The sequence below is a fragment of the Garra rufa genome, chromosome 1 (assembly GCF_049309525.1).
Source record: "Garra rufa chromosome 1, GarRuf1.0, whole genome shotgun sequence".
Classification (NCBI taxonomy): Eukaryota; Metazoa; Chordata; class Actinopteri; order Cypriniformes; family Cyprinidae; genus Garra; species Garra rufa.
In genome coordinates this window covers 37382627-37410075 of record NC_133361.1, presented here as the reverse complement: position 1 = coordinate 37410075, position 27449 = coordinate 37382627, and the positions used below count along the sequence as shown (strand labels likewise).

At 36.2% G+C, this 27449-nt stretch overlaps 2 protein-coding genes and 1 non-coding gene across 4 annotated transcripts; all 3 read left to right on the top strand.

Moving 5' to 3' along the window:
* The first annotated feature begins 1186 nt into the window (after window positions 1-1186).
* Window positions 1187-4241, top strand: LOC141327812 (guanine nucleotide-binding protein G(I)/G(S)/G(O) subunit gamma-10). The gene is made up of 3 exons (XM_073835372.1): window positions 1187-1333; window positions 2088-2214; window positions 2316-4241. The coding sequence occupies exons 1-2, from the start codon at window positions 1247-1249 to the stop codon at window positions 2211-2213; spliced, it is 213 nt and encodes a 70-aa protein (XP_073691473.1). The 5' UTR covers window positions 1187-1246; the 3' UTR covers window position 2214; window positions 2316-4241.
* A 1694-nt stretch (window positions 4242-5935) lies between these two features.
* Window positions 5936-26864, top strand: carm1 (coactivator-associated arginine methyltransferase 1). Of its 2 annotated transcripts, none has more exons than XM_073835365.1 (16): window positions 5936-6083; window positions 9173-9298; window positions 9606-9712; window positions 9884-9988; window positions 10395-10505; window positions 11804-11981; window positions 12059-12149; window positions 12273-12354; window positions 13363-13448; window positions 14282-14371; window positions 16230-16367; window positions 16458-16547; window positions 16622-16734; window positions 17004-17084; window positions 20713-20781; window positions 24334-26864. In XM_073835365.1, exons 1-16 carry the CDS (start codon window positions 5942-5944, stop codon window positions 24471-24473), a joined length of 1749 nt encoding a protein of 582 aa, XP_073691466.1. In that variant the 5' UTR covers window positions 5936-5941; the 3' UTR covers window positions 24474-26864. The 2 variants fall into 2 exon arrangements, with proteins under 2 accessions (XP_073691466.1, XP_073691459.1); XM_073835358.1 differs by having other exon boundaries at window positions 17004-17102.
* On the top strand, window positions 13060-13258 carry LOC141291654 (small nucleolar RNA SNORA74). The gene has a single exon (XR_012340355.1). It is a non-coding gene; the product is annotated as a small nucleolar RNA SNORA74 (small nucleolar RNA).
* Window positions 26865-27449: the final 585 nt, after the last annotated feature.

Genomic DNA, 27449 nt, shown 5'->3' with positions numbered 1-27449 from the left:
AATGATCCCAGCCGAGGAACTGTCTTATCTAGCAACATGATCTGTTGTTTTCTAAAAACATTTACAATTTATATACTTTTTAATCTCTACACAGAGTGCACACAGAGCTAGCCAAGACGAGCATTTGAGGTTAAAAAGTATATAAAATAACTGAATGTTTTGCTAGATAAGACCCTTCTTTCCTCGGCTGTGATCGTTCAGAGCCCTTTGAAGCTGAATTTTGGAAGTTCAAACTTGGGGCCACCATTGAAGTCCATTATATGTAGAGAAATCCTGAAATGTTTTCCTCAAAAAACATAATTCCCTTACGCCTGAAAGAAAGACATGAACATCTTGGATGTCAAAGGGGTGAGTACATTATCTGTACATTTTTGTTCTGAAAGTGAACTACTCCTTTAAGTATCACATTTGCATGTGCATTGGTCCTCTGACATTGGTTATGGTCACACAACATCCAGGTAAACAAATAAAATATTTATTTTTTCAGTAAGTTTTTTTAATTTATTTTGGATTGATTTAAAATTATTTATTTTAATTTAACATTTGTTATGATTTCATTAATTATTAGTTTTTCATTACACTCATAAACCCCCTGCTGTTCCTTCACAAACACTAATGTTATTAATAACAAATGGAATCTTACTCTTTGTATTTTTATGTCAATATGGTACGAGATTATCCTATATCAAATCAATGTGATAAACAAATTAGGTTAAAAGTAAACAAAAAGTAGTCTGATTATATTACCTAAAATGTGATGTAATGGATTACGTTATAACTACAATTTTTGTCATGTAATTTGGAATCAGTAACGGATTACAATTTGTAAGTAATCACACACATGCTCATTCAGTTGTAGTGAAACCTAAAATTACCCACATTTTTGTGGGACAGCCAACGTACCCACAAGGAAAATGCCGTAATAAACATACTGTGTTAAATGTGAATAGGTTTATTATGAGGGTTCTGGGTAGAGAATAGAAACTATGATGGGCTTATTATAAAACAATACAAGTGGCAGGGGTTCTATAGGGAGGTCTTTTTATGTTTGTTTGTGTGTTGCTTGCTTCATTTAAATTCCCTTTCATTCACAGGTGAGCAAATACCATTTCAACAGGTGTCCTCCTGCAGCGTCGTCATAAGAAACCTTCGTCGGTTTCGACTATAGGGGCGCAATTGAGCCAGTTACTACAAAAGTCAGTCTCGTCTGGACATTGTAGCAAACTTTCTCGGTCTGTCAGAAGACATGTCGAATAACAGCGCAGGCGGTTTGGTGAGCCTGCAAAAAAACGTCAAGCAGCTGCGATTTGAAGCGGGGATCCGCCGAATTAAAGTGAGTAGAAGAAGAAAAAAAGCCGAAATTTTGGAAATCTTTGCTAACAGGGTGTGACTTGACAGACTTGTTGATCCTGTCCGAACATCCTGCTACTTTGTGTAATTATTGTGCTGTTTTTAACGTTTCTTGATTCTTATGAGAGCTTCTACAATGTACCTCACGGAAGTGAAGCATAAAACATAATGTTATCTGTTTGCCAGCTTTTACCGTGGCCTGTCTTATATTACGACAGGTTGCATTTACCTTCGTTTTCAGCAGGTGACAACTTGCTTTTAATCGAATGCTAACACACCCCAACATTTCAGCAGGCTACATTTGTGAGGCGTATGATAATCGCAGATTAACATAAAAAGCTCTAAACTTTTCGTCGAGGAGAGCCGTATTTGATTTGAAACTCTCTCCAGGCAGTACTGCTGTGTGTTGTGTGTGGTGCAGCGCACAGTGGAGCTCTTTGTTGATTGTGAGTGTAACACAGTGTCACATTTGTTGGCTGGAAAAATCCAAATCTATATTAGTTACCACTGGCCCCAAACATACTATTTTAAAAACAACGCAGGGCTTTGTGTGTTATTATTGAATTTATCTTGAATCAAATAAACTGTAACTTCTAACCGCGTGATTTGATAGCCAGCAGTCTTTATTGCTCCACAACCCCCTTTTATCTGTATGTATACACATATATGTAGGCTACATGTTTGCCTATGTGTTTGTATATCTGTCTATATTTTATCTAATCTCTCCTTCCTCTTAGGTTTCTCAAGCTGCGGCAGATCTGAAGACCTTTTGCTTGCAAAATGCCCATAAGGACCCTCTCCTCATGGGGGTGCCATCAAGCGACAACCCCTTTCGACCACCCAAATCATGTGCTCTCTTCTGAGGTACCAACAATAAGCTCAGTGTTACTTTTTTCTTTGAAATTTCCTGTTGAACAGGAATATAAACAGAATTATGAACCTCTGTCTTTCTCTTCCCCCTAAAGGAGTCATGAAGAATGTGGAGAAACTTCTGAACATTCCTCTTTTACGCAAATGTTTTCACTACACAACCCTCAGTTCCCCTTTACATTACAGCAGAGCTGGATTATCACTACTTTTACACTAAATTGTTTAATTTGTAAGCTGCATTGTGACTTGGAAGTCTTTCACGTTCAGTGATGTGAGATATGAAGAAAAAGTGATTTAAAAGTGTTTAATTTGTATACTGTTAAAATAAGGACATGGCAGTGCAAAAGTTACACTACCAGTCAAATGTTTTTGAACGGTGAGATTTTTTTTTTTTTTTTAAGAAGTTTCTTTTGCTCACCAAGCCTGCATTTATTTGATCTAAAATACAGAAAAGGCAGTAATATTGTGAAATATTTGCACATTTTAAAATAACTGCTTTATATTTGAATATATTTTAAAATGTAATTTATTCCTGTGATCAAAGCTAAGTTTTCAGCATCATTACTCCAGTCTTCAAAGTCACATTATCTATCAGAAATTATTTTAATATGCTGATTTGCTGTTCAAGAAACATTTATTATTATTATTATTATTATTATTATTATTATTATTATTATTATTATCAATATTTAAAACAGTTAAGTACATTTTTTTTCTGGATTCTTTGATGAATAGAAAGATTCAAAGATCAGCATTTATCTGACATAAAATCTTTATAGACATTTATAATGTTACAAAGGATTTCTATTTCAGATAAATGCTGTTCTTCGAAACTTTCTATTCATCAAAGAAACCTAAAAAAATCTACTCAGCTGTTTTCAACATAATAATAAATGTTTTTGAGCAGCAAATCAGAATATTAGAATGATTTCTGAAAAATCATGTGACTGGAGTAAAAAAAAATTCAGCTAAAAATTCAGCTTTGAAATCACAGGAATAAATTACATTTTAAAATATTCAAATAGAAAAGTTATTATTATTATTTTTTAAAACATTTCAAAATTTTACTGTTTTTGCTGTACTTTGGATCAAATAAATGCAGGCTTGGTGAGCAGAAGAGACTTCTTTAAAACAAAATTCTATGGAGTACACAGGATGAGGAAAAATAGTGTTCAGTTGATAAAACAGTCCACTGGAAAACTGATGACAAATATGCAAAAATATTCAATTCATTTTTTTTTTTCTGTGTAGCTAAGTCTATTTGAAAATCAGCAAAATGCGTTCTTGTTGTAATGTGTTCAGTTTAGGATGAAACACTGATTTTCTGTTTGATACAGTTAGGCTTATATACATGGACTGTTGTTGCCATAAAAACTCATGTATTTAGGGTATGTAATTGTATTAACTCTATTGAAGGAGAGAGAGATGTCTTGAATCTCAGGTTCTTTTTGATAAAGATCGATGCTGTGTTTCTGAATACTGAATGAGGTACTACTCTTTACTCAAATGTATTTTCTCTAATCTAGTTGGTAAAGGTCTCTGCATCGTCATGACATTTCTTAAATGTTATATATAGTGTTAATACAAAACACAATACAAAACACAAGTGCAGAATTATATCTGTTTTTAGTGATATTTGCTGGTAAAAGGGTGCTGCTGGCCTTACGCGCTTTTACTCTAAGAACTTGAACACCAAATGACTATGAACGTATCAGATGGCCTGTTTCTGCATATACTCTCTGCCCTTGCATGCTTATTTATGTCATTTTATATCTGTACTGTATCTTTATCAGTCAACCACTGGACATTTATGCAAATATCATTTTACTGCTGTCCTGCATTGGTAACTTTTTCAGTCTGTTTACCTCACGTTTGTCTTGCGTTTTAAGTTTGATTGTTGCCTACAAGAGAAACATCTGATTTGTTTGCAGCGAGATACCTATATACCTTTCCTTACGAAACTGAATCAAAATGTCATTGAAAAATAAATTAAAATGACTGAGCCTGAAATGCTTCTTAAACTATTTGAGATCTCAATTTAATTTTCTATCATTTTTACAAGAAGAGCAACAATTAAGCTGGAAACTACTATGGTACACGTTTGTACAGGGGTTATTATTATTAACTAATGATAAACTATCAAAACAATTTTGTTAATTGAAACAAAAAAAAGCTGGAAAAAAAGTATTAGATGAAAAACTTTAACTAAATGAGAATTAGAAATGTAGCCTTGAGTTGAAGGACTGAAATTACCGACTGGAAATTTCTGGAAAAAACAGCGATAAAACTAAGTTCTAATAAACTTTGTATTAAAATAAAAATACGCACATACATATAATAAAGCATATAAAGCTATTTCAAAATATTAATAAAACTGTAATAGTAGGCTATATCTTCAGTAGCACCAACATACACCAACTTTCAAGTTTTATTCCTACACGACCAGTCAAAAGTTTATGAACAGTAAGATTTTTTGTTTTTAAAGAAGTCTTTTCTGCTCACCAAGCCTGCATTTATTTGATTCAAAGTACAGCAAAAACAGTAAAATTGTGAAATATTTTAACATTTAAAATAACTGTTCTCTGTTTGAATATATTTAAAAATGTATTTTTTTTTTCTGTGAACAAACCTACATTTTTAGAATCATTACTCCAAGTCACATGATCCTTCAGAAATCATTCTATTATGCTGATTTGCTGTATAGGGAACATTTATTATCATTACTAGCAATATTTAAAACAGTTGAGCACATTTTTTCAGGATTTTTTTGATGAATAGAAAGATCCAAAGATCAGCATTTATCTGAATTAAAAAGAAATCATAGAAATGAATACTTTTATTTAGCAAGGATGCTTTAAATTGATTCAAAAGTGATGATAAAGACATTTATAATGTTACCAAATATTTCTATTTCAGATAAATGCTGTTCTTCTGAACTTTTCATTCATCAGAGAAACCGGAAAAAATTCTACTTTGCTGTTTTTAACATAATAATATAACAATAAATGTTTTTTGAGCAGCAAATCAGAATATTAAAATAATTTATGAAGGATCATGTGACTGGAGTAATGGCGTTATGAATTCAGCTTTGAAATCACAGGAATAAATTACATTTTAAAATATATAAAAAATATTTCAAAATTTGTACTGTTTTTGCTGTACTTTGGATCACATTAAAAAATCTTACTGTTTAAAAACTTTAACTGGTAGTGTATATGATAACATTTTAGTCCTTTTCCCCCTGGGTGTTGACAGTATTTTCAGATTTATTGAGTTTAAAAAATCTATCCAAAATCACAAAAACAACACCTTAATTTGCATATTAAAACATTTTTGCTAAATTTAATGTCAGAAAATCTGCAACAAAACAATTGTCTTACTGTACTATGCTTAATCATATAGAGAAGTATAATAAATGTTTATCAGGCCTAGTTAATTTCTACCCTGTTCACCTGTGGTGTATTTTTTTTTTTTTGTAGTCTTAACATACTGAACAACAAGATTTCCAACATACGTATTTAATGTATGTATTATTAAACGTACTCAAGATACACCTGCCTTTTCTATGTATCCCATATCATGTCTTGGAATTGAACTACAGCTGGAAAAAGTGAGATGTGGCCATGTGGAGGCAGTAGTAAGTCAGGCCTAGCTTGACCACTGACTCCAGGGGAGATCTGAGCCGCTGCGAGCTGCCTGTCTGACTCTCCCCAGATCGAAGATGGCGGTGTCCGTGTTCTCAGGCGTGCGCCTCCTCTCCATCGGAGACGCCAATGGAGATATACAGCGACATTCAGAGCAGCAGCCCCTGCGACTAGAAATCAAAATCAACCAGGACGTGGCTCTCATAAGCCTCTCGAACAGTGAGTAAAAGCTGGCTTTTAAACACTTTCCATCCGGCCTCAGTTGAGCGGTGTATCCTAGCTTAGCCTAATGAGAGTGATGTGCGTGCGGCATGTGCGTGTGTTGCGCCGCCTGGTCACCGGGACTGGTGGCTAATGAGTTATGATCTCAAATGCGGCTCTTTCACACCTGCATGCTTTCTAAAACATGTAAAATTGCTGAAGCCAGAGGGTTGGTTTCAACACGCATGCCACAAACCACGTTGATCGTAGCATGTTAGCATCCGTAAACACTTCGTATTGTGTTAAGCTGCTTATAGTCAGCTACTATGTTACCCAGCCAATGCGCACGGCGGTCCAGCACTAGATGTGTTTCTACCTTTAGAAATATATATTCATGCCTTTGTATGCATTAGGTTTCTTTAAGGAATTTATCCAGAGTTTTAGCAGGACACCAAGGAAGGGCTTTGGATAATGTGGATTGGCGCCTATAAAGTTAGCCGCAGTCTGAACCTTCAGTCATACTATTGAGCTTCAGAAAGTGTTGTAGAAACGTCCGTTTATGTTTTCCACTGGTTTCATTTGGGTAAAATGAGGTATGTTTGTTAAAATCGTTTTAACCTGGCTTTTGATGGGTTGAATGGATGCTGAGTTTACTTGATTGATTGCGCACATCCCTGGCGCGCAGTTCTGCGCCACCTCTCTACTTTTACTATACTGTACTATACCATCAGACAGCCCTGTTTATTTTTATTTATTTTTTTCAAAGTGCAAAAAGCATTGCTAAAGTAATGTGAAATTACGCAGAGGTTTCTTGTGGCAGCACCCTTTGGGCATTCATCTTTGTTCCGCGGGGAACAATAGCGGGTCCCCCGCCTCCTTTTCTCCAGTGTCCCGCCTGTTCATTCAGCGCTCAGGGCTTTTGTTTGGAGCCTCACGCTGCCGATGTCCCGTGGATGAGATGAATGTCTTACTGAAACAGATGCGCGACCCACATGGCATAGATTTTTTTTTTCTTTTGAGAAGTTTTGATATCTCTAGCCTCAAATGCCACATCGTTTATTTTTTTTAGTCGAAAGCCCAAGTTTATTCAGGGAAAAACCATGTGTCAGAGTGATATTTTGCTCGTTTTAATGCCAGACCGTGCTCTTAAGTATTTATTGTTGTGTAAATATTAAGAGCTAGCGAAGAGCTTTTGCTTTTTACAAATCAATAAACACTTCATGGAAATATTAAACTCATTTACACTTGTGTTAGAATGAGAGCTTTAAATCTACATGGAGCTGGTCGCCCCCTTATGAGTCCTGCAGTGTTTACGTCACATGGCCGACCTTGTGCTGTTGACAAGGTTGCTAATGATATCAATAACAATAATGCCTTTACTGAATGTAGTGATTTTAGCAAGTGTTCAGTGTGCTTTATAAAGCAGGAACAACAATAAGTAAACTAAGTATTGGCATGTTTGAAATTCATCGTTCCAAACTAAAGTGAGAGAGGGTTGGCCAAATAAATTAGTGCTTTTATACTGTATGTTAGTCAGTGAAAAACATAATACGTTTACCTTGAAGGAAATGGAGTGTTTGCACTTGAGTCACGGTTTGGTCAGTTACCCGGATGCACAGCTGTATTGGAGACACTCGGATGTAAACAACCGCATGAATTCCATGGTTAATGTACTACTGAATACGTTGTTCTGCTAATTTATGCCGTCTAAACCATGGAAAAACACGTGGAAGCTGATAAATCATATAGAGAAGGATTTAGTAAGCAGGAAAGGGCACAATATTTTGACAAACTAAAGTGAATAGGTGGTAAAATATGTGCAAGCTTTATTGGAAATGATAAGAATAAACATAAATGTTGTCAAGAAAAAAAACTTGGCCAACCACAAACGCTTTCTTTCCTCAGACAGTCTTCTGCACTCTTCTCCTTGATTTGTTATAGCCTAACTTTTGGCAGTCTATAGTACTCCGTGTTTTACCCAGTCCGACTGATGAGTACAGCCTAAAACATTAGAATAAGTGATCATTTTCAGCAGCAATTATCAGCAAAATATGTAAGTTCTATTCGGTTTAGTGGCATTGTTTACATTCAGTGCCGCCAATAAAGGTATGTGTGTAATTCATCTCTCCAAACAAAAACAAGTCTGGGTTTGCCAATAATTTAGCACTGTGAAAAATGTAATAAGTTTACCTTGAAGGAAATTTTTTTTGTGCTTTCACTGTGGTAAACATGTTGTCTCTGGCTTGTTAGAAACAGTTGTTAAGTCTTTTAGGATGTTTCAGGAGTCTAAAGAGCTAAGCCTTTAGTTATAAAGATTAGATGCCAAGCTTCACTCTAAAGTGCAGATTTTCATGGCCTTATTCCTCTTCCCTCTGTTTAAGAGGTATTTTCTTGAGCTGCCGTAGAGACTACTTGTTTTCAACTCAATTATATAATTGAACAGCCTAATCTGTCTATGGAAAGCTTGACTTAATCCTACAACAGCTGGGCAAATAGATGACAAAATCTCTCGTCCTGGCATCACCGCTTACCGTTGCAGTGGTTAGAAAGGCAGGTTAATGTTTTGAACCGGACTAGTTCAGTTTTATTTGCTTGTTTTTTGTTTAGGTGATAGGTAGACTTAGCGTAATTTAGTAATAGTAAACCCTTACGAAAATGAACCATGATTTTATTATAGTGAAATTGTGGTAACCTTGTTTTTTTGTTTGTTTGTTTTTGATTACCATTGGTATAACCACAGTTTTACTACAAATACAATGTTTAAACTTTGGTTAATTTGTTAAATATACTTTGTTAAATATATTTTCCCCTGTCCCATCTTAAAGCAATAGTTCACTTTTGGTTTCTTATGTCATTCCAAACCTATATGACTTTTTTTTTTTTTCTGTGGTGCGCAAATGTTTATGAAGAATGTCTGTTTTTTGTACATATAATGGAAGTCGGTGAGGTCCAGTGTTGTTTTGGACCCCAAAAACTGTTGAAACATTCTTTAGAAGTAATATATTCAGTTTTTTATTGATGAAAATTGTGAACAAAAGGATATCAAAACAGTGATCTGTTGTAGTGTGAGACATATTGACATCCATGCTTTTGTTTTTCCTCCACAGATGAAGAGACGTGTGTCTTTAAGTGTTCAGTATCACGAGAGACAGAATGCAGTCGAGTTGGGAAGCAGTCCTTCATCATTACTCTGGGCTGTAACAGTGTCCTCTTGCAGTTTGCATCTCCAGCAGGTAAAGCTCACCTTCTTTTACGAGCACATCAGGCTTTACGGCAATTTATCAGTTTGCTGAAAGACTCAGACAAGCATAGCATATTTTGATGGACTGTGATGTCTTGAACTCCATTTACTTTTCGGTTAATTCTTATAAAAATGAAGTGAAACAAGTTTTACTTTTAGAGCTGTAAACAAACAAACATTCAGATGAGTACAGCTGCAGTCACTCATGTAGAAACTTTTAATTAAATGACTGTGGGCAAACCTAAATGAAGAGATGGTGCTGTGTAGCTCATAATCTCTTGATGTGTTGTATTTGGCAGATTTCTCGTCGTTCTATAACCTCCTCAAAAATTGCCGTGGACATGGGGGTGAACACTCTGTCTTCAGTGAGAGGACAGAGGAGTCCTCAGCTGTACAGTATTTCCAGGTGTGTTTGGCTTCCAGTTAACATACATAAACAAAACGCATTGTCATTTGATGAACCAGTTTTATTCCTGTTGTGCAACCTTTTTTTAAACAAGTTTTAGAAGGTATCCAGGCTACCTTTTATTTCTAATGGAGAAATTTGCCCTCCTTCTCTCTTTTTTTTCTTCTTCAGTTTTATGGCTACCTCTCTCAGCAACAAAACATGATGCAGGATTATGTGCGAACTGGAACATATCAACGCGCCATCCTCCAGAATCATACTGACTTCAAGGATAAAGTACTGTTATTTCTCTTGTTGATACATCTGTTATTGTATAGATTGCAGTTTGTTGATTTGTAGATGGTATGGAGTTCAGTAATTTCAAAATTGTGCTTTCTCTGTGCTTATCATAGCAGTTCTTGTTCTCCATTAAAAAGAAACTCATTAGTAAGGCTTTTTGGCTGTTATGACCTTGACTTTTAGCTTTGATGTTGTCCAGAACAAAATGTCTCAAATTGGAACAGTTGACCTACTACAGCAAAGTGAAAGATGGACATTTGTGTTCACTTTATGTAGAAAGGTTATTCCTTGTGAATGCTTCTCTGAATGAATTACTATTAAATTAAACCTGTAGTTTGGACTTGGTTGTGTCATATCATGTGATTCTTGTTTTCATTCTTTCCTCTCTGTCCTTTCATTTCAGGTGATTCTGGATGTAGGCTGTGGCTCTGGGATTCTATCATTTTTCGCAGCTCAGGCTGGTGCTCGTAAAGTTTATGCTGTGGAGGCCAGTACTATGGCTCAACATGCAGAGGTATGACAGATTCATCAATCACTAAAATGCACTACTGTTCAAAGGTTTGGGGTCAGTGGGATTTTTCTAATGTCTTTGAAAGAAGTCTCTTATGCTTACCAAGGCTGCATTTATGTGCTCAAACAAACAGTAAGAGTAGTAATATTGGTAAATATTATTACAATTTAAAATAACTGTTTTCTATTTGAATATATTTTAAAATCTAATTTATTCCTGTGATGACATTACTCCAGTATTCAGTGTCACATGATCCTTTAGAAATCATTCTGTAGCTTTTCTTATTATTATCAATGTTGTAAATGGCTAATATTTTGTGTAAAAAGCGCAGCGTTATATACACACACACACACACACACACACACACACACACACACTACCAGTCAAAAGTTTGGACACACTTGACTTAATTTTCTCTTTTAAGTTAAATATTATTTTAAAAAACAATACAATATATTTTTAATTTGATTTGATGGGTTTTTTTTTTTCAAATATAAATTGTGCCAAGGAATGATTTTAAGTTTGTTTTTAAGAAAAACATTTGGGAAAAAAAAATCTTAACTTAAAAACAAACTGAGAATCATTCCTTGGCACAATTTATATTTGACCATCAAATCAAATCAAAAATATATTGTATTGTTTTTTTAAATAATAAATATTTGACAAAAAAGTAAGAATAAAATTATATTTAAAAAAAATTAAGTGTCCAAACTTTTTACTGGTAGTGTGTGTGTACATACATAATTTATAATGATTTACTAAGCTGTTTCCAAAATAATAATAATAATAATAATAATAATAAAAAAGGTTTTTTGATCAGCAAAGCAGAATATTACAATGACTTTTAAAGAATCATGTGACTGGAGTAATGATGCTGACAATTCAGCTTTGAAATCAAAGAAATAAGGTACATTTTAGAATATATTCAAATAGAAAACAGTTAATTTAAATAGAAAAAATATTTCTTTTTTTGCTGTACTTTGGATCAAATAAATGCAGGCTTGGTGAGCAGAAGAGACTTTTAAAAACATTAAAATTCATACTGTTTAAAAACTTTTGACTGGTAGTGTATGTAGCGTATATGTTGTATATATTAAATGTAAAATCATTTATAATTATGCAGGTAATTGATTGACGTATGATGATACAATTCATAATAAACTTTCATTAAATAATTAAAATATTGTAATCTATTCTGAAGGTTTTTTTTTTATTCCTCTCCTTATAAAAGGACTTGAATGCTTGACAAAAATAGATTTAGTATTGATACCAAGAAGCAGCTAATAATTGTGCATCCACAGGTTCTTGTGAACAGTAACAGGCTATCAGAGCGTGTTGTGGTGATTCCTGGGAAAGTGGAGGAAGTGTCCCTACCCGAGCAGGTGGACATAATTATCTCTGAACCCATGGGCTACATGCTGTTCAACGAAAGGATGCTGGAAAGCTATCTGCATGCCAAGAAGTTCCTCAAGCCCAACGGTAAAAAGTTTTTTTCAGTAAAAGCCACCAAATAGCTATAGACTGATATATACATAGTGTATCTGTTCTCTTTACAGGCAAAATGTTTCCCACTATCGGAGACGTTCACCTTGCCCCTTTCACAGATGAGCAGCTTTACATGGAGCAGTTTACAAAGGCCAATTTCTGGTGTGTTTCAAAGATGAGAATGAGGACATTACTGGACATACTGTGTGAATAAACAGACTAAGACATAATTGTAGAACATTTATGTTGTGCTTAAACTGATTTTTTTTAACTGATTTCTTTCAGGTACCAGCCATCTTTCCATGGGGTGGATCTGTCTGCGCTGAGAGGAGCTGCAGTAGATGAATACTTCAGACAGCCGATTGTGGTGAGCAATGGGAGGGAATGACTGGCGGATTGGGTGTGTGCAAGTTAATTCATAAATACATGCTAGCTTTTTAAAGTTAGCCACAGCATGGAAAGTTCATAGGTCAAAAATACATAAACACACGGCCTTGAGTTTGTGCTTTAAGAGGAAAGAGTACACTGAAAAACAGTTTGTGTAGTATGAAGGTAACTGGAGATTTGTATCCTCAGTGTAGATGAGCGGTGAGGGCTTGGGGGTAAATACGGATGGGATTGGGTTACAAACTTGAGCCCGAATGAGAACAGTGAGGATGTTTCTGGGAAATGGAGAAAGGCGGTGTGCTTCATGGATTAGGAAAATGGATTCAGTGGCAGTTTTATGTATGAGACTCAAGTCAAGTATGTATGCTTGCTTTTGTGCCTGTGATGAAAGGCTTTACTTTGTGGTCCAGGTTCCTGAGCTCACTGTTTGTGTGTGGTCAAAGAGTATGTGATGAATTTAAACCTATCAAGGAGGCTTTATAAAGCACATGTTTATGTGTACAAGAACTGTACATGTGTAATTTTGGTTGTTTATTTTTATTTAGAATCCAAAAGTTTTTAAATCCGCTATTTTGTATAATTTCGTGCATTTATGAAGCCAATTAAGCTGTCGATTATGTGATCCATTTTCAGTGCAAAGGTTTCCAGACATCATAGTTTATAGTCTGTGTGCCTGCGGTTTATGTCCAGTAGAAGTCAGCTGTTCAGGCATTTGCTGTGTCTGTAACGGTGTTACACTGCTGGGACAGCGACCTGCTGTTGTCTGGCTCCAGGGGGCGCTGTTGTAGCATCCTTCAGAGTGCAGGCTTGAGGCGGGAGAGACCTTGGAGCTAGGACTGAGTCTGATTTACTATGGCTCAGTCCTTGACAAGAGGCCTCACAGCATGTCAGTTTGTTTTATTCAGATGGCTTCATCCTCTTCTGCATACAGGACTGAGCGTTATCTTGTTATCCTGCCTTGTCTTATTTATTCTGTGATTTCTTTCAGGACACTTTTGATATCAGGATCCTGATGGCCAAATCAGTGAAATATACAGTGAACTTTTTAGAAGCTAAAGAAGAGGATCTTTACAAGTAAGGTTCCACCAAATGTGTCATTTTTGCATTTAAATGCAGCCTTCTGGTAAATGTGACCCTGGACAAATTGAGATTCATCTAAAAGCTGAATAAACAAGCTTTCAATTGATGTATGGTTTGTTAGTATAGGGCAATATTTGTCTGAGATACAACTATTTAAAAATATGGAATCTGAGGGTGCCAAAAAATCCAAAAGAATTTTTAGAGATGCATGTTACTAATTAAAAATAAGTTTACAGTGGTAAATTTACAAAATATCTTCATGGAACATGATTTTTACTTAATATCCTAATGATGGGGGCAGCCGTGGCCTAATGGTTAGAGATTCGGACTTGTAACCCAAAGGTTGCAGGTTCGAGTCTCAGGTCCGGCAGGGATTGTAGGTGGGGGGAGTGAATGTACAGCACTCTCTCCACCCTCAATACCACGACTGAGGTGAGTCCCTTGAGCAAGGCACCGATCCCCCAACTGCTCCCCGGGCGCCGCAGCAATGGCTGCCCACTGCTCCGGGTGTGTGTTCACGGTGTGTGTGTGTTCACTACTGTGTGTGTGCACTTGGATGGGTTAAATGCAGAGCACAAATTCCTTGTATGGGTCACCATACTTGGCCTCACTCACCCCCTTTCCTTTCCTTTCCTTTCCTCCTTTTTGCCATAAAAGGAAAATCTATCATTTTGACCCATGCAGTGTATTTTGGTTATTGCTACAAATTATACCCGTCCTACTTATGACTGGTTTTGTGGTTCACAGTCACACATGGTAAAAGTACAGATTGAAAGTCTGCCAGCTTGTCACATTTTTTTTATTTGTCCTTTTCTTGCTTGTTTCAGGATAGAAATCCCCTTTAAATTCCACATGATGCATTCAGGGCTTGTACATGGGCTTGCTTTTTGGTTTGATGTCGCATTCATTGGATCAGTGTAAGTTTCAACTTATTCTTGTCACAGTATTTGAATCCTCTCTGACAGAACCAAATTCAGACCATTTTAAATAGACTAAAATGTGAGCTAAGGCAAAGAACCTAGTTTTCTGTGATTTCATTGTCACTTGTATGCACAGATCAGATCTATCTTACGTTTTTTTTGTTAAACCAATTGAATAGTGCATTTTATTATTGTAATAATAATAATGCTGTTACTCAAAATAGAAATGTAAAAAATGTAATGTGTTGGTTTTGTTGTTGTTATTATTATTATTATTATTATTATTATTATTACTATTACTACTACCAAATTCAGACCACGTTAAATTGACCAAAAATGAAAGAAATTGGATTTTCTTTGCATTCACACTGGTGTGCTCAGATCTGATTTTGGACCATTTTAGTCTACATTTTAATTTTTTTTTTTTTTTTTAATATTGTATTGTCTGTAATAATTTTGTCACAGTGCAAATTATAAGATTGTTTTAGAGCTGCAAAACGATTAGTTGTGAATAATCGATTTTAAAAAAAGTTTATGTTTGCATATATGTGTATAAGTATGTATTAGGGAAAAATATGTTAGATTTATGTCAAATATTTATATTTTTATATAATATAAATTGTTTACATATGTATATATTTACAAAATATTTACATCTGTGTATTTATATATACATAATTATACACAGTACACAGACATAGTATGCAAACATAAACTTTTATTTTGAATCGATTTATTCGAGACTAATTGTTTTGCAGCTCTAAATTGTTTCGTTTTTTTTTTTTAAAGCATTGGTATGTAGACTTTAGACCAGAGGTTCTCAACTCTGGCCCTCGAGGTCCGCTTTCCTGCAGAGTTTACCTCCAACCTTGATCAAACTCACCTGCCTGTAACTTTCTAGTAATGATGAAGAGCTTGGTTATCTTGTTCAGGTTTGTTTGATTAGGGTTGGAGCTAAACTCTGCAGGAAAATGGACCTCGAGGGCCAGAGTTGAGAACTCCTGCTTTAGACTATACAGCTACCATATCAGTTCAAATTTTAATAATTCCACCAAATACTGTCATTAATTCTGTCATTAATAATTACTCACCCTCATGTTGTTCCAAAACCATAAGATCTTCAGAGCACAAATTAAGATATTTTTGATTAAATCCAAGAGCTTTCTGACTTGGCATAGACAGCAATGTAACTGACACATTCAAGGCCCCGAAAAGGAAGTAAGAACATTGTTAAAAGAATCAGTGATTCAACCGTAAAGCTACAAGAATACTTGTTGTGCGCAAAGAAAAAAAAAGTAACGACTTTATTCAACAATTTATTCAGCAGGACCACAAGCATGTGTTGTGGTGCTCTTGTGAACGTTTGGCGAAGACTGACACAGAAGAGAAGAAATTGTTGAGTAAAGTTGTTGTTTTTTTTGCGCAAAAAAAAAAGTATTCTCATAGCTAAGTATTCTCAACGACTGATGTCACATGGACTATTTGAACGATGTCCTTACTACCTTTCTGGGCCTTGAACGTGTGCGTTGCTGTCTATGCAGGGTCAGAAAGCTCTTGGATTTCATCAAAAATATCCTAATTTGTGTTCTGTAGATAAATAAAGGTCTTACAGGTTTGGAACAACGTGAGGGTGAGTGATTAATGACAGAATTGTCATTTTTGGGAGAACTATCCTATTATGTAGTTGTGTGATCAAATTGATTTATTTCTTCTTGTTTCTAACATTTTAATACATGTTTCAACGTATGGGAATATGGTAATGATTTTAAAACTATTTCAGTACTTGGACATTAGGGAACTATTCATTGATATACATTTTGACGGGTATGCTTTTGTGTTGCTTCTCTCTGAACAGGATGACAGTGTGGCTCTCTACGGCCCCCACAGAACCCCTCACTCACTGGTACCAGGTGCGCTGTCTGCTGCAGTCACCTCTCTTTGCCAAGGCAGGGGACACAATGTCAGGCACTGCAATTTTAATCGCCAACAAGAGGTGAGCACGCACAATGCTTCGTGTTTTAACCCTCAGGCTGCTTCGCTTTTTACTTCTCGTGGTCTCATTTGTTTCCACTTTCTCTTACAGACAAAGCTATGACATTAGTATTGTTGCTCAAGTGGACCAGACAGGCTCCAAGTCCAGTAATCTACTAGATCTCAAGAACCCTTTCTTTCGGTGAGTGGATGCATTGCTTTGGAAAGCAGTAAGAGGATGTCTGAAACATGTGTTGCTTATGCTGTGTTCTGCAGGTACACGGGCACAACACCCGCCCCACCTCCAGGTTCCCACTATTCTTCCCCCTCAGAGAACATGTGGAACACTGGGGGAACCTACAGCATGAGCCAAGGCATGGGTGTGTCAGGTACATCCCCAGGAAGCCTCTTATGAAGTCATTCCTGATACATATCAGTTAGCTGAAGTTCCTTCCATCCTGCTTCTGGGGGGTGTTCCATAAACCAAGTTTAACAAATAAGTCAGGCTTATTTCAGTTAGTCTGACTTATTTTGAGTCAAATCAAGTGACAATAAGTCAGACTAACTGAAATAAGCCTGACTTATTTGGTAAACTTGTTTTATGGAATACCCCCCTGGAGTGATGCCACTAATATTTTGCTCTATCTGTGTCTGTCAGGGATGCCTACAGCCTATGATCTCAGCACTGTCATTGGCGGCAGTGGGACAACAGTGTCCCACAACAATCTCATCCCCATTGGTACAGACACGCATGCACGTATGGATATTTACACACACGCTCACACATACACATATATGAGAAGTGAAATTAGCTCTGTGGTGCTTTTTTTAAAGTGTTTTTTTTTTTTTCAACCAAAAATGAAAATTGTTTCAGTTCCTCACCCTCATGTTGTTCAAAATCCATAATCAACTGAAAGTCCGCACAACCAAAAAAGACAAAAAAAGTATGAAAAGACATTGTATAAGTAATCCAGATGCTCAGACCTCATTGCCTTATGTATGTAAAGCATGCACATTTGTCTGAGCTTCAGTGTATGAATTTTGATTCAAGTATTTACAGGTCTGGAAAAGTATGGAAAAAGGAAAGCAGAGTATGGAAACATATTTGTGTTTCCAGACTTTTGCCTCCATTTAATTTTTTTTAATAATAGAAAATTACGAATTTAATTAAAGTATTGTACATGAAGTGAGATTTCATGACAGCTGTTTAGTGATGCTTTAGTAATTGTCAAATATGATGGTGCACTTTTTCATTATGCAAAATTCAGCTTATAAGCATTTTGTGTTTCTTCTCACTATATTCTTAGCACCATATTACATGGCCTCAAGGACCTTTGCAAAAAAATAAAAAATATGCAGACTTTTATGTGCGCACAAGAAACCATTTAACTTGGCATATAGGACAATGCACATTGTGCCATCAGCCCATTTGGTGGTGTGGTTTCTTGGCCGCCACAGACTTTGCATTAAAGAGACCTAAAGGCCTTGAAATATGGCATACTGCCCTAATGAAAGCCAAATTTTAAACACTTTTTTTGTTTTATAGTATCAGTCTTTATGTACCCTTGAACTTAGTAAATTTTATGCCATCAGCTCATTTTGTGTCATGGTTTCTCTGCTGCCACAGAAGATTTGTTGAACTGGACATTAGGCCTTGATATTAGAGGTACTACCAAAAGAAAAGCCCAATTTTGAGCAAGTACCTCTCTGTTAATTCATGTGCATCTGTGCTTTTGTTTTATTCATAATAAGATGGCAGTGATGCACAAAGGAAATATATAAAACTAGAAAAGGTTACATAAAACTAGAAATTGTAATGAGAAAACCTCCCATGCGCATGTGAATAGTTTCTCAAGGGCACAAAAAAAGTTTGTGTGCATGTAAAAGTCTGTATTTTTTATTTGTTTTTGAGTTATTTAATTTTTCTCTGTATGTTGTCACTTCAAGAAAATCATTTTTTACTTTACTATATACCAAATATAAAGCTGAAAATATTGCTCTATGAACTATTTATGTTAAATATGGTCTTTGAAAGAGAGCTTTGAAAATTTGAGTCTGGAAAAGTATGGAATTTTGAAATTGAAAATGTGTAGGAACCCTGTATAAAGTGATTTGTCTATTCATATGGAAGATGCATATATATGGATTACTTTTACAAAGACTTTTTGTACTAGTTATAGACAAAATTGATGTGAGAATATTAATATCCTCATTTGTGTTGAAAGATGAATGGAATTCATAAAGATTTGGAACATCATGAGTGCGAGTAAATTACTGAATATAAATTTTTGGGTGAACTATCCATTTAAGAACCGCTGAAGGCTGAGATTTAAAAAAAAAAAAAAAAGGGGGGGGAAATTGTATAATTTTAAAGGGGCCACATCATGAAGGATAAAATTTTCATCTTTTACTTTACCTTATGAGATAAGAGCTTGGTTTTATTATTCAAAAATACTGTAACTTACTCAACTTAACAACTCCCCAGTACAAATAGACCTTTTGTTAAAGCTTCTAAAATGGCCCATTCTGAACAATCATCCAAGTGCACTCATCAGTGATGACTATTGGGTGACTTGAAACTTCACAATGTAGTAGAGTACAGAGTGATGTATTTCCCATGTGAAAAGGGGGGAAAAAAGGGATAGTTCACCTAAAAATTATACCATGATTTACTCCTCCTCAAGCTGTATATGACTTTCTTCTTTCAGACGAATATGATCAGAGTTATATTAAAAAATGGCCTGGCTCTTTCAAGCTTTATAATGGCAGTGAACGGCTGCTGATTTTTTTTTTTTAGTCCAGTAAAGTGCATCCACCCATCATAAAAAGTGCTCCACACACCTCTGGCTGGTTAATTAAAGGAACACTCCACTTTTTTTGGAAATAGGCTCATTCTCCAACTCCCCCCGAGTTAATAAGTTGGGTTTTACCGTTTTAAAATCCATTCAGCCGTTCTCCTGTTCTGGCGATATCACTTTTAGCATAGCTTAGCATAGATCATTGAATCCTATTAGACCAATAGCATCACGTTCAAAATGACCAACGAGTTTCGGTATTTGTCCAATTTAAAACTTGACTCTTCTGTAGTTATATCGTGTACTAAGACCGGTGGAAATGCAAAGCTGCGAGTTTCTAGGCTGATAAGATTAGGAACTACACTTCCATTCCGGCGTAATAGTCAAGGATGTTTGCTGCCGTAATATGGCTGAAGCAGGCGGAGTATTATCAGAAATGAGTTCCCAGCTAGTTTAGCATTTGCACATATGCTGCATGGTATTACTGCTCCTGCTTCAGCCTTATTACGGCAGCAAACTTCCTTGACTATTACGCCAGAATGGGAGTGTAGTTCCTAATCTTATCGGCCTAGAAAATTGAAGCTTTGCATTTCCACCGGTCTTAGTACACGATATAACTACAGAAGAGTCAAGTTTTAAATTGGACAAATATCAAAACTCGTTGGTCATTTTTGAACGTGATGCTATTGGTCTAATAGGATTCAATGATCTATGCTAAGCTATGCTAAAAGTGATATCGCCAGAACAGGAGAACGGCTGAATGGATTTCAAAACGGTAAAACCCAACTTATTAACTCGGGGGGAGTGTGAGAATGAGCCTATTTCCAAAAAAAGTGGAGTGTTCCTTTAAGGCTTTCTGCGAATCAGTGCGTTTGTGTAAGAAAAATAATGTGTAAGACAGTTGTTCCAGCGGATGATGTACTGGAACGCCACTCTCATGAACGCATACAACAGTTAGCAGAAAGCTAGAGATTACTGTTTAGATTATGGATATTTTTCTTACACAAACGCATTGATTCACTTTAGAAGGCCTTTAACCCCCTGGAGCCATGTGGAGTACTTTTTATGATGGATGGATGCACTTTAGTGGACTTTAAAAAAATCAACAGCTATTCACTGCCATTATAAAGCATGGAAGAGCTAGGACGTTTTTTAATATAACTCTGATTGTATTTGTCTGAAAGAATGAAGTCATATACACCTAGGAGGGCTTGTAGATGAGTAAATCATGAGGTAATTTTCATTTTTGGGTGACTTCAAATAATGACCTTTTGGTGCAGAAAAATAATGTATAATTGTACCTCAGGGTGCAAAAGTAGTGTATGATATGACCCCTTAAATGTATGGTATGTATTAAATGCTAATTTTAAATTTTCTTCTAATACCCTTTATAGTACAATTAATAATTGTACTTTTGTCATTGAGAGGTTTTCCACACAACACTACTACACTTTTAGATTATCTATATCACAGCCTTTGTCCTTTAGCCTCATGTCAAATATTCATGCGTTTCATGTATATCACATTTTGTTCTTGTGTAAATTGAAAAGAGATGTCTTTTTTCCCCTCCAGTGAACACGGGGATTGTGAATCACACTCACTCCAGAATGGGTTCTATAATGAGCACCGGAATCGTCCAGGGTGAGCGTCTCTGCTCTTACTGTCTTCACAGAGTAAAACAAGACCTGGACTCTTAGAGATAAAAAAAAAGACATTTCCAAAAATTAAACAACCGTCACAATTGACCCTTCGCAAAAACCCGCCCTTCTTTGTTACTGTTGCAATGTCCGACAAACAATGCCGCTCTCACTCTGCACATGTTCTCATGCAGTGAAAAATACATCGCGGAACAAAGAGGAAACTGACAACACGCTGACAGGTTACTTCTGGTATGAAACAAGGTCTCAGCTTTAAAATGTTGTAATTTTTCAAGAAATTCAAACAACAACATACCGTTTGTGGCGCTGTAATATGTGTTCTGACAGATCACTGTATTGCCTTATTAGAGCAATTGACAGATGAACTGATCATCTTTTCTTTATATAAATTACGAAATACACATGAATGGATATCAGAACTTATTTTATTTAAACTGCGAAAAGACGTCAGTACACAATTTTAAGTTTAAGTCAACCAAAGTTAATCTACTCCTGTCAGTATTAATTGGACATAATGGCGGATTCTGCGTTATGATTGGTCAGATCGCCTGTCTCAAGCTGTTTGCGAAGGGTCATTTTAATCAAATAGAAAAAAAAAATTTATGTTCTCTCATAATTTTTTTTTTTCTAGACACTGGAAGTCCACACTTTGATTCATAAGAACTTACATAGACACAAAGTGATTTACAAAAGTTTTATTCATATATAAACACTGATCAGCACATTAAACAGAAGCTCAAATGTGCTTGCTTGACACACGAGAACCAAATAGGTTTGTTCTTGCACATCAAGCAAGTCTGAGCTTCTGTGATAATGAGAGTATTAAAAATAGCTTAATTTGTGTTCTGAAGATGAATGAGCTTTATGGGTTTTGAGTAATAAGTGAAAATTATGACAGAATTTCCTATTTATTTTTCTCGCAACACTGAGTAAACAGCGTAAACTGATGATATACATCAGTAAAAGAACATTTTCACGGTTTCAAAGTGTGAGGGCGTTTAATATCGTGTTGCACTGAACATTTGTGCTTACTGTGATATGAATAGGCCTTTACAGTGCTGGTAGTGTGATTGATATCTTTAGCCACTGCCGTGTGAATAGTCTCATTGTATTTTCGAGGTGGTGTTAAGTAAAAGAAAACCTTTTTTTCATTCTCTTCCAGTCTTTCCATTTAGGTATTTTGAAAGTGTCTTACATAAAGCTCAATCAGGGTGAAGTGAACCTGAAACCAGACTTAATTATACATAATCTTTGATTACTGATTAGTTGACTACTTAAAGTCTGTGTAAAGGCAATTTGGAGAATTGTTTCTAAATGCATTACAAATGTTAGAAATGTATTGCTGTAAACACGTTTTAAAGACTTTGAACTATGTAGCACTGAATTTTTGTGTTCAGGACTTTTGGGCGGGCCTGAAATCATGTCTCGATGCACCGGAGCCACTGAACATGGGCCCTCCACTAACACTATAATAACTAACATTAGAGCACATTAGCATCAGTGGTTCGCCCGCTCAAATGCGAGTTACTGTCACTACAGTTAGTTCCTACAGCTTACAGTTTGCTAGCTAGCTACAATCTTCATCACGTAAATGCATATTACCTGGTTGTGATAACTGACAAAACAGCTCAGTCATCCATTCAGGTTGTAGCAGTATTTGACAGTTGAGATTCCCATGAGTGGGTGTGGTTTCAGCACCGACAGAGAACAAGCCCTTAGCGTTTGAGAGCAGAGAATACTGCTTATTATTTCACGATTTTGATACATTATTTTACTTGGTGCTTTTTTATAATTCAAATTTGGCTGTGGTTCATGACACATTTGTGGTGTGACAAACTCACGCATTAATTTAATATTGCTTTACACAGACTTTAAAAAGTAAACTGTATTTAAAAAAAACTGTATTTTGGACATCCCCAATGGTGATTGTATACTTTAGTGGTCAGACGAACACTTGGCGCACACACATAGCCTTTCAAAATATACTCCATTTGATTGTGTAGAAAGACAGGCACTCAACACTTATACACTAGAAGGTTCCCGCCTTGTGGACAAACTCATTACTACCAAAAGTAGTAATTAGTTGTTGTTGTTTTTTTGTGTCCTAATATTGTGTTGGAGTCCCCTACAACAGGTTTAAATGCATCTAAAATCTTAATGTAATTTTCTCAGAATATACATTTATACATAGTAATTTGTCAATGATTTTGAAACGGTTAGTTCGAGGCAAGCCAGCTTTGAGCATAATGACTATAAACCCCCTATAAGCCTTCCCTAAGCCTACTCTGCTCTGATTGGTCAGCTGGCCAAGCCTGTTGCGATTGGCACAGAGATTTGAGTAAGTTAGCGAGCGCTGCCATCTGTGTTGCCAAGTCCACTGTTGTTTACATTGTCTGTGGGTTGAAGCGACCCTAATAACGTTATCTTTAGCCTCTGGAATGTGAATTTACCAGGGGAACCCTGACATAAAGTGTCTATTTGACACCCCAGAATGTGATTTTTAACAGGAGAACCCCTTCCAAACACGATTGGGCTAGTATTAAATGGCAGTTGGGTGGGGTTTGTTGTGAAAACCTGGCAATCCTGATGCACCTTTACATAAAACAATAATATAGTGCTCCAATCCGTTCTTAACATAATGACATAAAAAAATTTAACACTTTATGCAAGCGAATCATGCCCACAGCTAAAGTTTAGCTGCTAAACTAAGCACATAACAAAATAATAATGGTGGATATGTTAGCCGAGTACCAATGATGCTAGCTGATGAAACACATTTTTTAAACCAAAATATGTCTAAGTTACATTATTTATTATTAAAGGAAGTAATTAGAGCAACAACAGTCTACATTAAACGACACATTCTTAGGAAATAGTGGGTTCACAGCGAATTATCAGAACTATTTCAGTCAGACAGTAATATTGTGGTTTATGTGGAAACCTAAAGCACTAGGTATATATCACATATTACCACCAAAAAAGTAGATATTTTCAGCACGCACTTGAAAATGTACACACAAAATATCAATCGTACTTACAGGTTGTGGTTCAGAGACACTTGTTACTCCAAATAAAGACGATTAGAAGCCAAAAAAGTTAAAAGCCAAGATTAGAAAAGCAGTCTTCTGTAAAATGACAAGCATACAACAAAAGGTTTGAACTGTATTGCTGTGGTATCATGGAAAAAAAAATATTTTAACCACTGATTCTTCACATTATCATATCATCTTTCGGCAATGACACAAAACCAACTTGATTTTACAGTGGAGAAAACATTGTCTTGTGAACATGATGTAAACACTAACTAGCGGAACTGTTTGGACATTATGCTAATGTGTTACCCTGTGATGTAGATCGGTAACCTGAAGATTCCAAAATAGGACGACTTAAGGCGATTCTGAGTTGACACTTTTTTTTTTTTAGACAATATCTTTGTTTAATGCACTTTTTATTAACAATTTTGCAGCAGTGTTACAAACAGCAACCACATGTTCATCAATACAACAGATGTAATCTTGCTTTTATCTCTTCTCAGGGGCCACAACCGCCCAGCAGGGTCCCAGCAGCAGCAGTCCTTACTACCCCGTCACCAACCAGTTCACCATGGGCGGCCCAGCTATCTCCATGGCATCTCCTATGGCCATCCCCAGCAACACCATGCACTACGGGAGCTAAGGCCAAGGGACGGCCTTTGCATGTCCAATTACCCCTTTACCCACCTCACCCTACCCTACCTCCCCAAACCCCTGCAAACTGACCGCAGCCAAATTCAGAATACCAAAACCAGTGCACCAGTCTCTGACCATCACTTTATAGTCTCTCTCGCGCTCTCTCTATATATAGATATACATGTATACGTATGTATATATATATTCTAAACTCTGTTTCTTTCACTGGTGTTTTATTCTTACATATCCGTCCCGCGGCCCTATAACGTTAGTGTGCGCAGGCTTTCGGCCAGTCCGACACGCCTGAGGTGTATCATTGTTACTTTTCCCCCTTACCCCAATCCAACACACGGCGCCTGCTCCACAACCAGCCACTAGGAGGCAGCACTTGTCTGTAAGCATGCTGAAAAAGCACAAACCAGAGACTCAACGAAAGGACTCGTTCGGAAGAACGCTGACGGGACACATTTTGATTTTTTTTTTTTTTTTTTTTGTATAAATGCTTTACAAATGTGCACATGTTTCCTCCTTACTTCATGAACTCCCATTTTTTTTAACCACCATCATTGACTATTGATATGAATTGGAGATCTATTGCAGGATCTTGCCACTGTTCCTAACAAGTCCCTCGGCTATCGCATCTCGATTTTCTCAGCATTGGCTTTTGACGGCCATCGCGACTCGCCTTGATGTTCACAACCTCACCGGAAAAAACGGACACGTGCTGTAAATGCTCACAAGGTTCATTGCGACTACTAGCGCAGTACCGCTGCTGGATCCTGCCTGTAGACAACCATAGTGTAGATAGACATCGTCTTACTTTTCATTCCATTTCTGACTGTGTGTTTTAATGTAGTGCAGTCCCAGATTTATGTGTGTCGCTTGGTGTTCCCTGAGGTGAATTCTGAGCGTGGATTATCGAGACTGCTTCTGTCGACCTCCGACTCCAACACAAGGCAAATCTGATTTATAAATTGGCGGATTCGTCGAAAGTCAATTGTAAGGACACTAAGGTTTTAGGAATACAAAGACCAGCACTAAAACCCTCCATTACCAGCCAAGGAGGACTTCGGACGGCGTGCTGGGAAGGACAGTCGGCACTGGGGGGAGGAAGACAGACGGATGAATGACATAAACAGTGAGGTCCTTGGAGACCCACTGACCGCTGCAGCAGGAATTGCAGTATCCTAGTTTACATCCCCCGAGCCCTTGTCAACTTCTGTGTGTTGTGAGACTTGTTGAGGAAAGGAGGAGATCAAGTGATGCCTGACTAGCTATAACTTTCCTCCTCTTTTCCTCCCTTCTCTCCCTCCTTCCTCTTTCCCTCACCGGGGATATGATAATGACGATAGCCCCATCCAAGACTTTGAAGTCGTATGCACCGCTTCCAGTCATTTTTTTTTTTTTTCCCGGTTAATTCAGTTTGATTTAGCAACTTTCGTGAGATCATGAGATGAAAACAACCATGTCTGCTAGTTTGTAGAATTAACTTTTTGTTTTGTTTTCGTTTTCTTTCACAAAAAAAGCAACAGACAAAAAAAAGGAGCAAATTAAATGTTGATGGAGAAGTCCCAAAGTGTGGCTGCTTACAGTAGCATTTGTTTTGTTTTATGGATGACTTTAAAAAGAAGTATAAAATCAAAACTATGGTTGCAAGTTACATTAAACTCTTAAAATTGGTAACTTTAATGTGACTTGCGACCATAGTTGTTTTTGGGGAAACGCACCCCTGGATGGGTTATAGATGGCAAAGTAAATGGAAAGGGAAAGAATCCAGTAACACTTTACAGTGGCGTTCCTTTTGTTTCTATGCTTTTGTTATCATTTTTACAGCATTTATTATGGTTAATGTCAATTTATAAATATAGCATTGTTTATTAATTCATGTTTAGGATGTATTGGTTTATACAACTTGAAGTGTATTAGAAGTTGTGTACAAATGAACATTAACCAGGATAAAGCTGCAAAAATCTTGACATTATTGTAAAGTGTTAAGAAAATTCTGTAATATTTAATGTTGTTTGACACCTTTCTATCTTTCATGAAACAAAAAGGAGAAATTTTGCCTCCTAATCTGCTCTTTTCCATATAATTAAAGCGGCCAGTGTACAATTTCAGTGATTATTTTTGTCTTTTTTTTTTTAATACAACAAATATTTTAATCATAGGGACTCATTTTGGGGCACTTTTATGTCCTTTCTGTTTGTCAGCCACTGGTCACTGTCCACTATTGTTGTATGAAAAAGGGCAGATTGGACTGGATTGGCACAAGATGGGCGAGACTTTCAGTTCATTGTCCGCTATAGGGAAATAATGAGAAGAATAACATTGTGAAGTCAGCGATAAAACTGTTTGTGTTCATAATTAAGACAATACATTAAAATAAAATGGTAAGACACACCAATTTGCAACATTAAGCAGCAAATAAGCTGTTTTGTACGGCTAAAAATGACAATGCGCATGAGACTGGAAGCCAGACCCATAAAATTTACAAATGGCTGCGCCCGCGCTTTCCGTAAAAATAAGGTGTAACATGAGGGTTGAGAATGAGAGCATTATTTTTAAGTGTACTATCCCTTCAAATGCTTTTTGTAAACTATTGTTCAGCCAAAAATAAATATTTACTCACCCTCATTATTTCAAAACCATATGTAACCCTGGACCACAAAACCAGTCATAAGTAGCACATGTATATTTATAGTAATAACCAACAATACATTGTATAGGTCAAAATTATAAAAAAAATTTAATGCCAAAAATCATTAGGATATTAAGTAAAGATAATGTTCCATAAGATATTTTGTAAGTTTCCTGTCGTAAATATATCAAAACTAAAAAAAAATTAAGAACTTCATTTGGACAACTTTAAAGGCGATATTCTCCATATTTAGATTCTCAATCTCAATTTTAAAAAAAAAAACGGACCCTATTGATTTTGTGGTCCAGGGTCACGTCACTTTCTTCCGTGGAACATAAGATATTT

Excerpts from the sequence above, each read along its gene's own strand:
- LOC141327812 (XM_073835372.1), top strand. The coding sequence starts at position 1,247 with ATGTCGAATAACAGCGCAGGCGGTTTGGTGAGCCTGCAAAAAAACGTC. Across the intron at positions 1,334-2,087 it reads CGGGGATCCGCCGAATTAAA|GTTTCTCAAGCTGCGGCAGA; the intron begins GTGAGTAGAAGA and ends CCTTCCTCTTAG.
- carm1 (XM_073835358.1), top strand. The coding sequence starts at position 5,942 with ATGGCGGTGTCCGTGTTCTCAGGCGTGCGCCTCCTCTCCATCGGAGAC. Across the intron at positions 14,372-16,229 it reads GTCGCATTCATTGGATCAGT|GATGACAGTGTGGCTCTCTA; the intron begins GTAAGTTTCAAC and ends CTCTCTGAACAG. Across the intron at positions 20,782-24,333 it reads GAGCACCGGAATCGTCCAGG|GGGCCACAACCGCCCAGCAG; the intron begins GTGAGCGTCTCT and ends ATCTCTTCTCAG.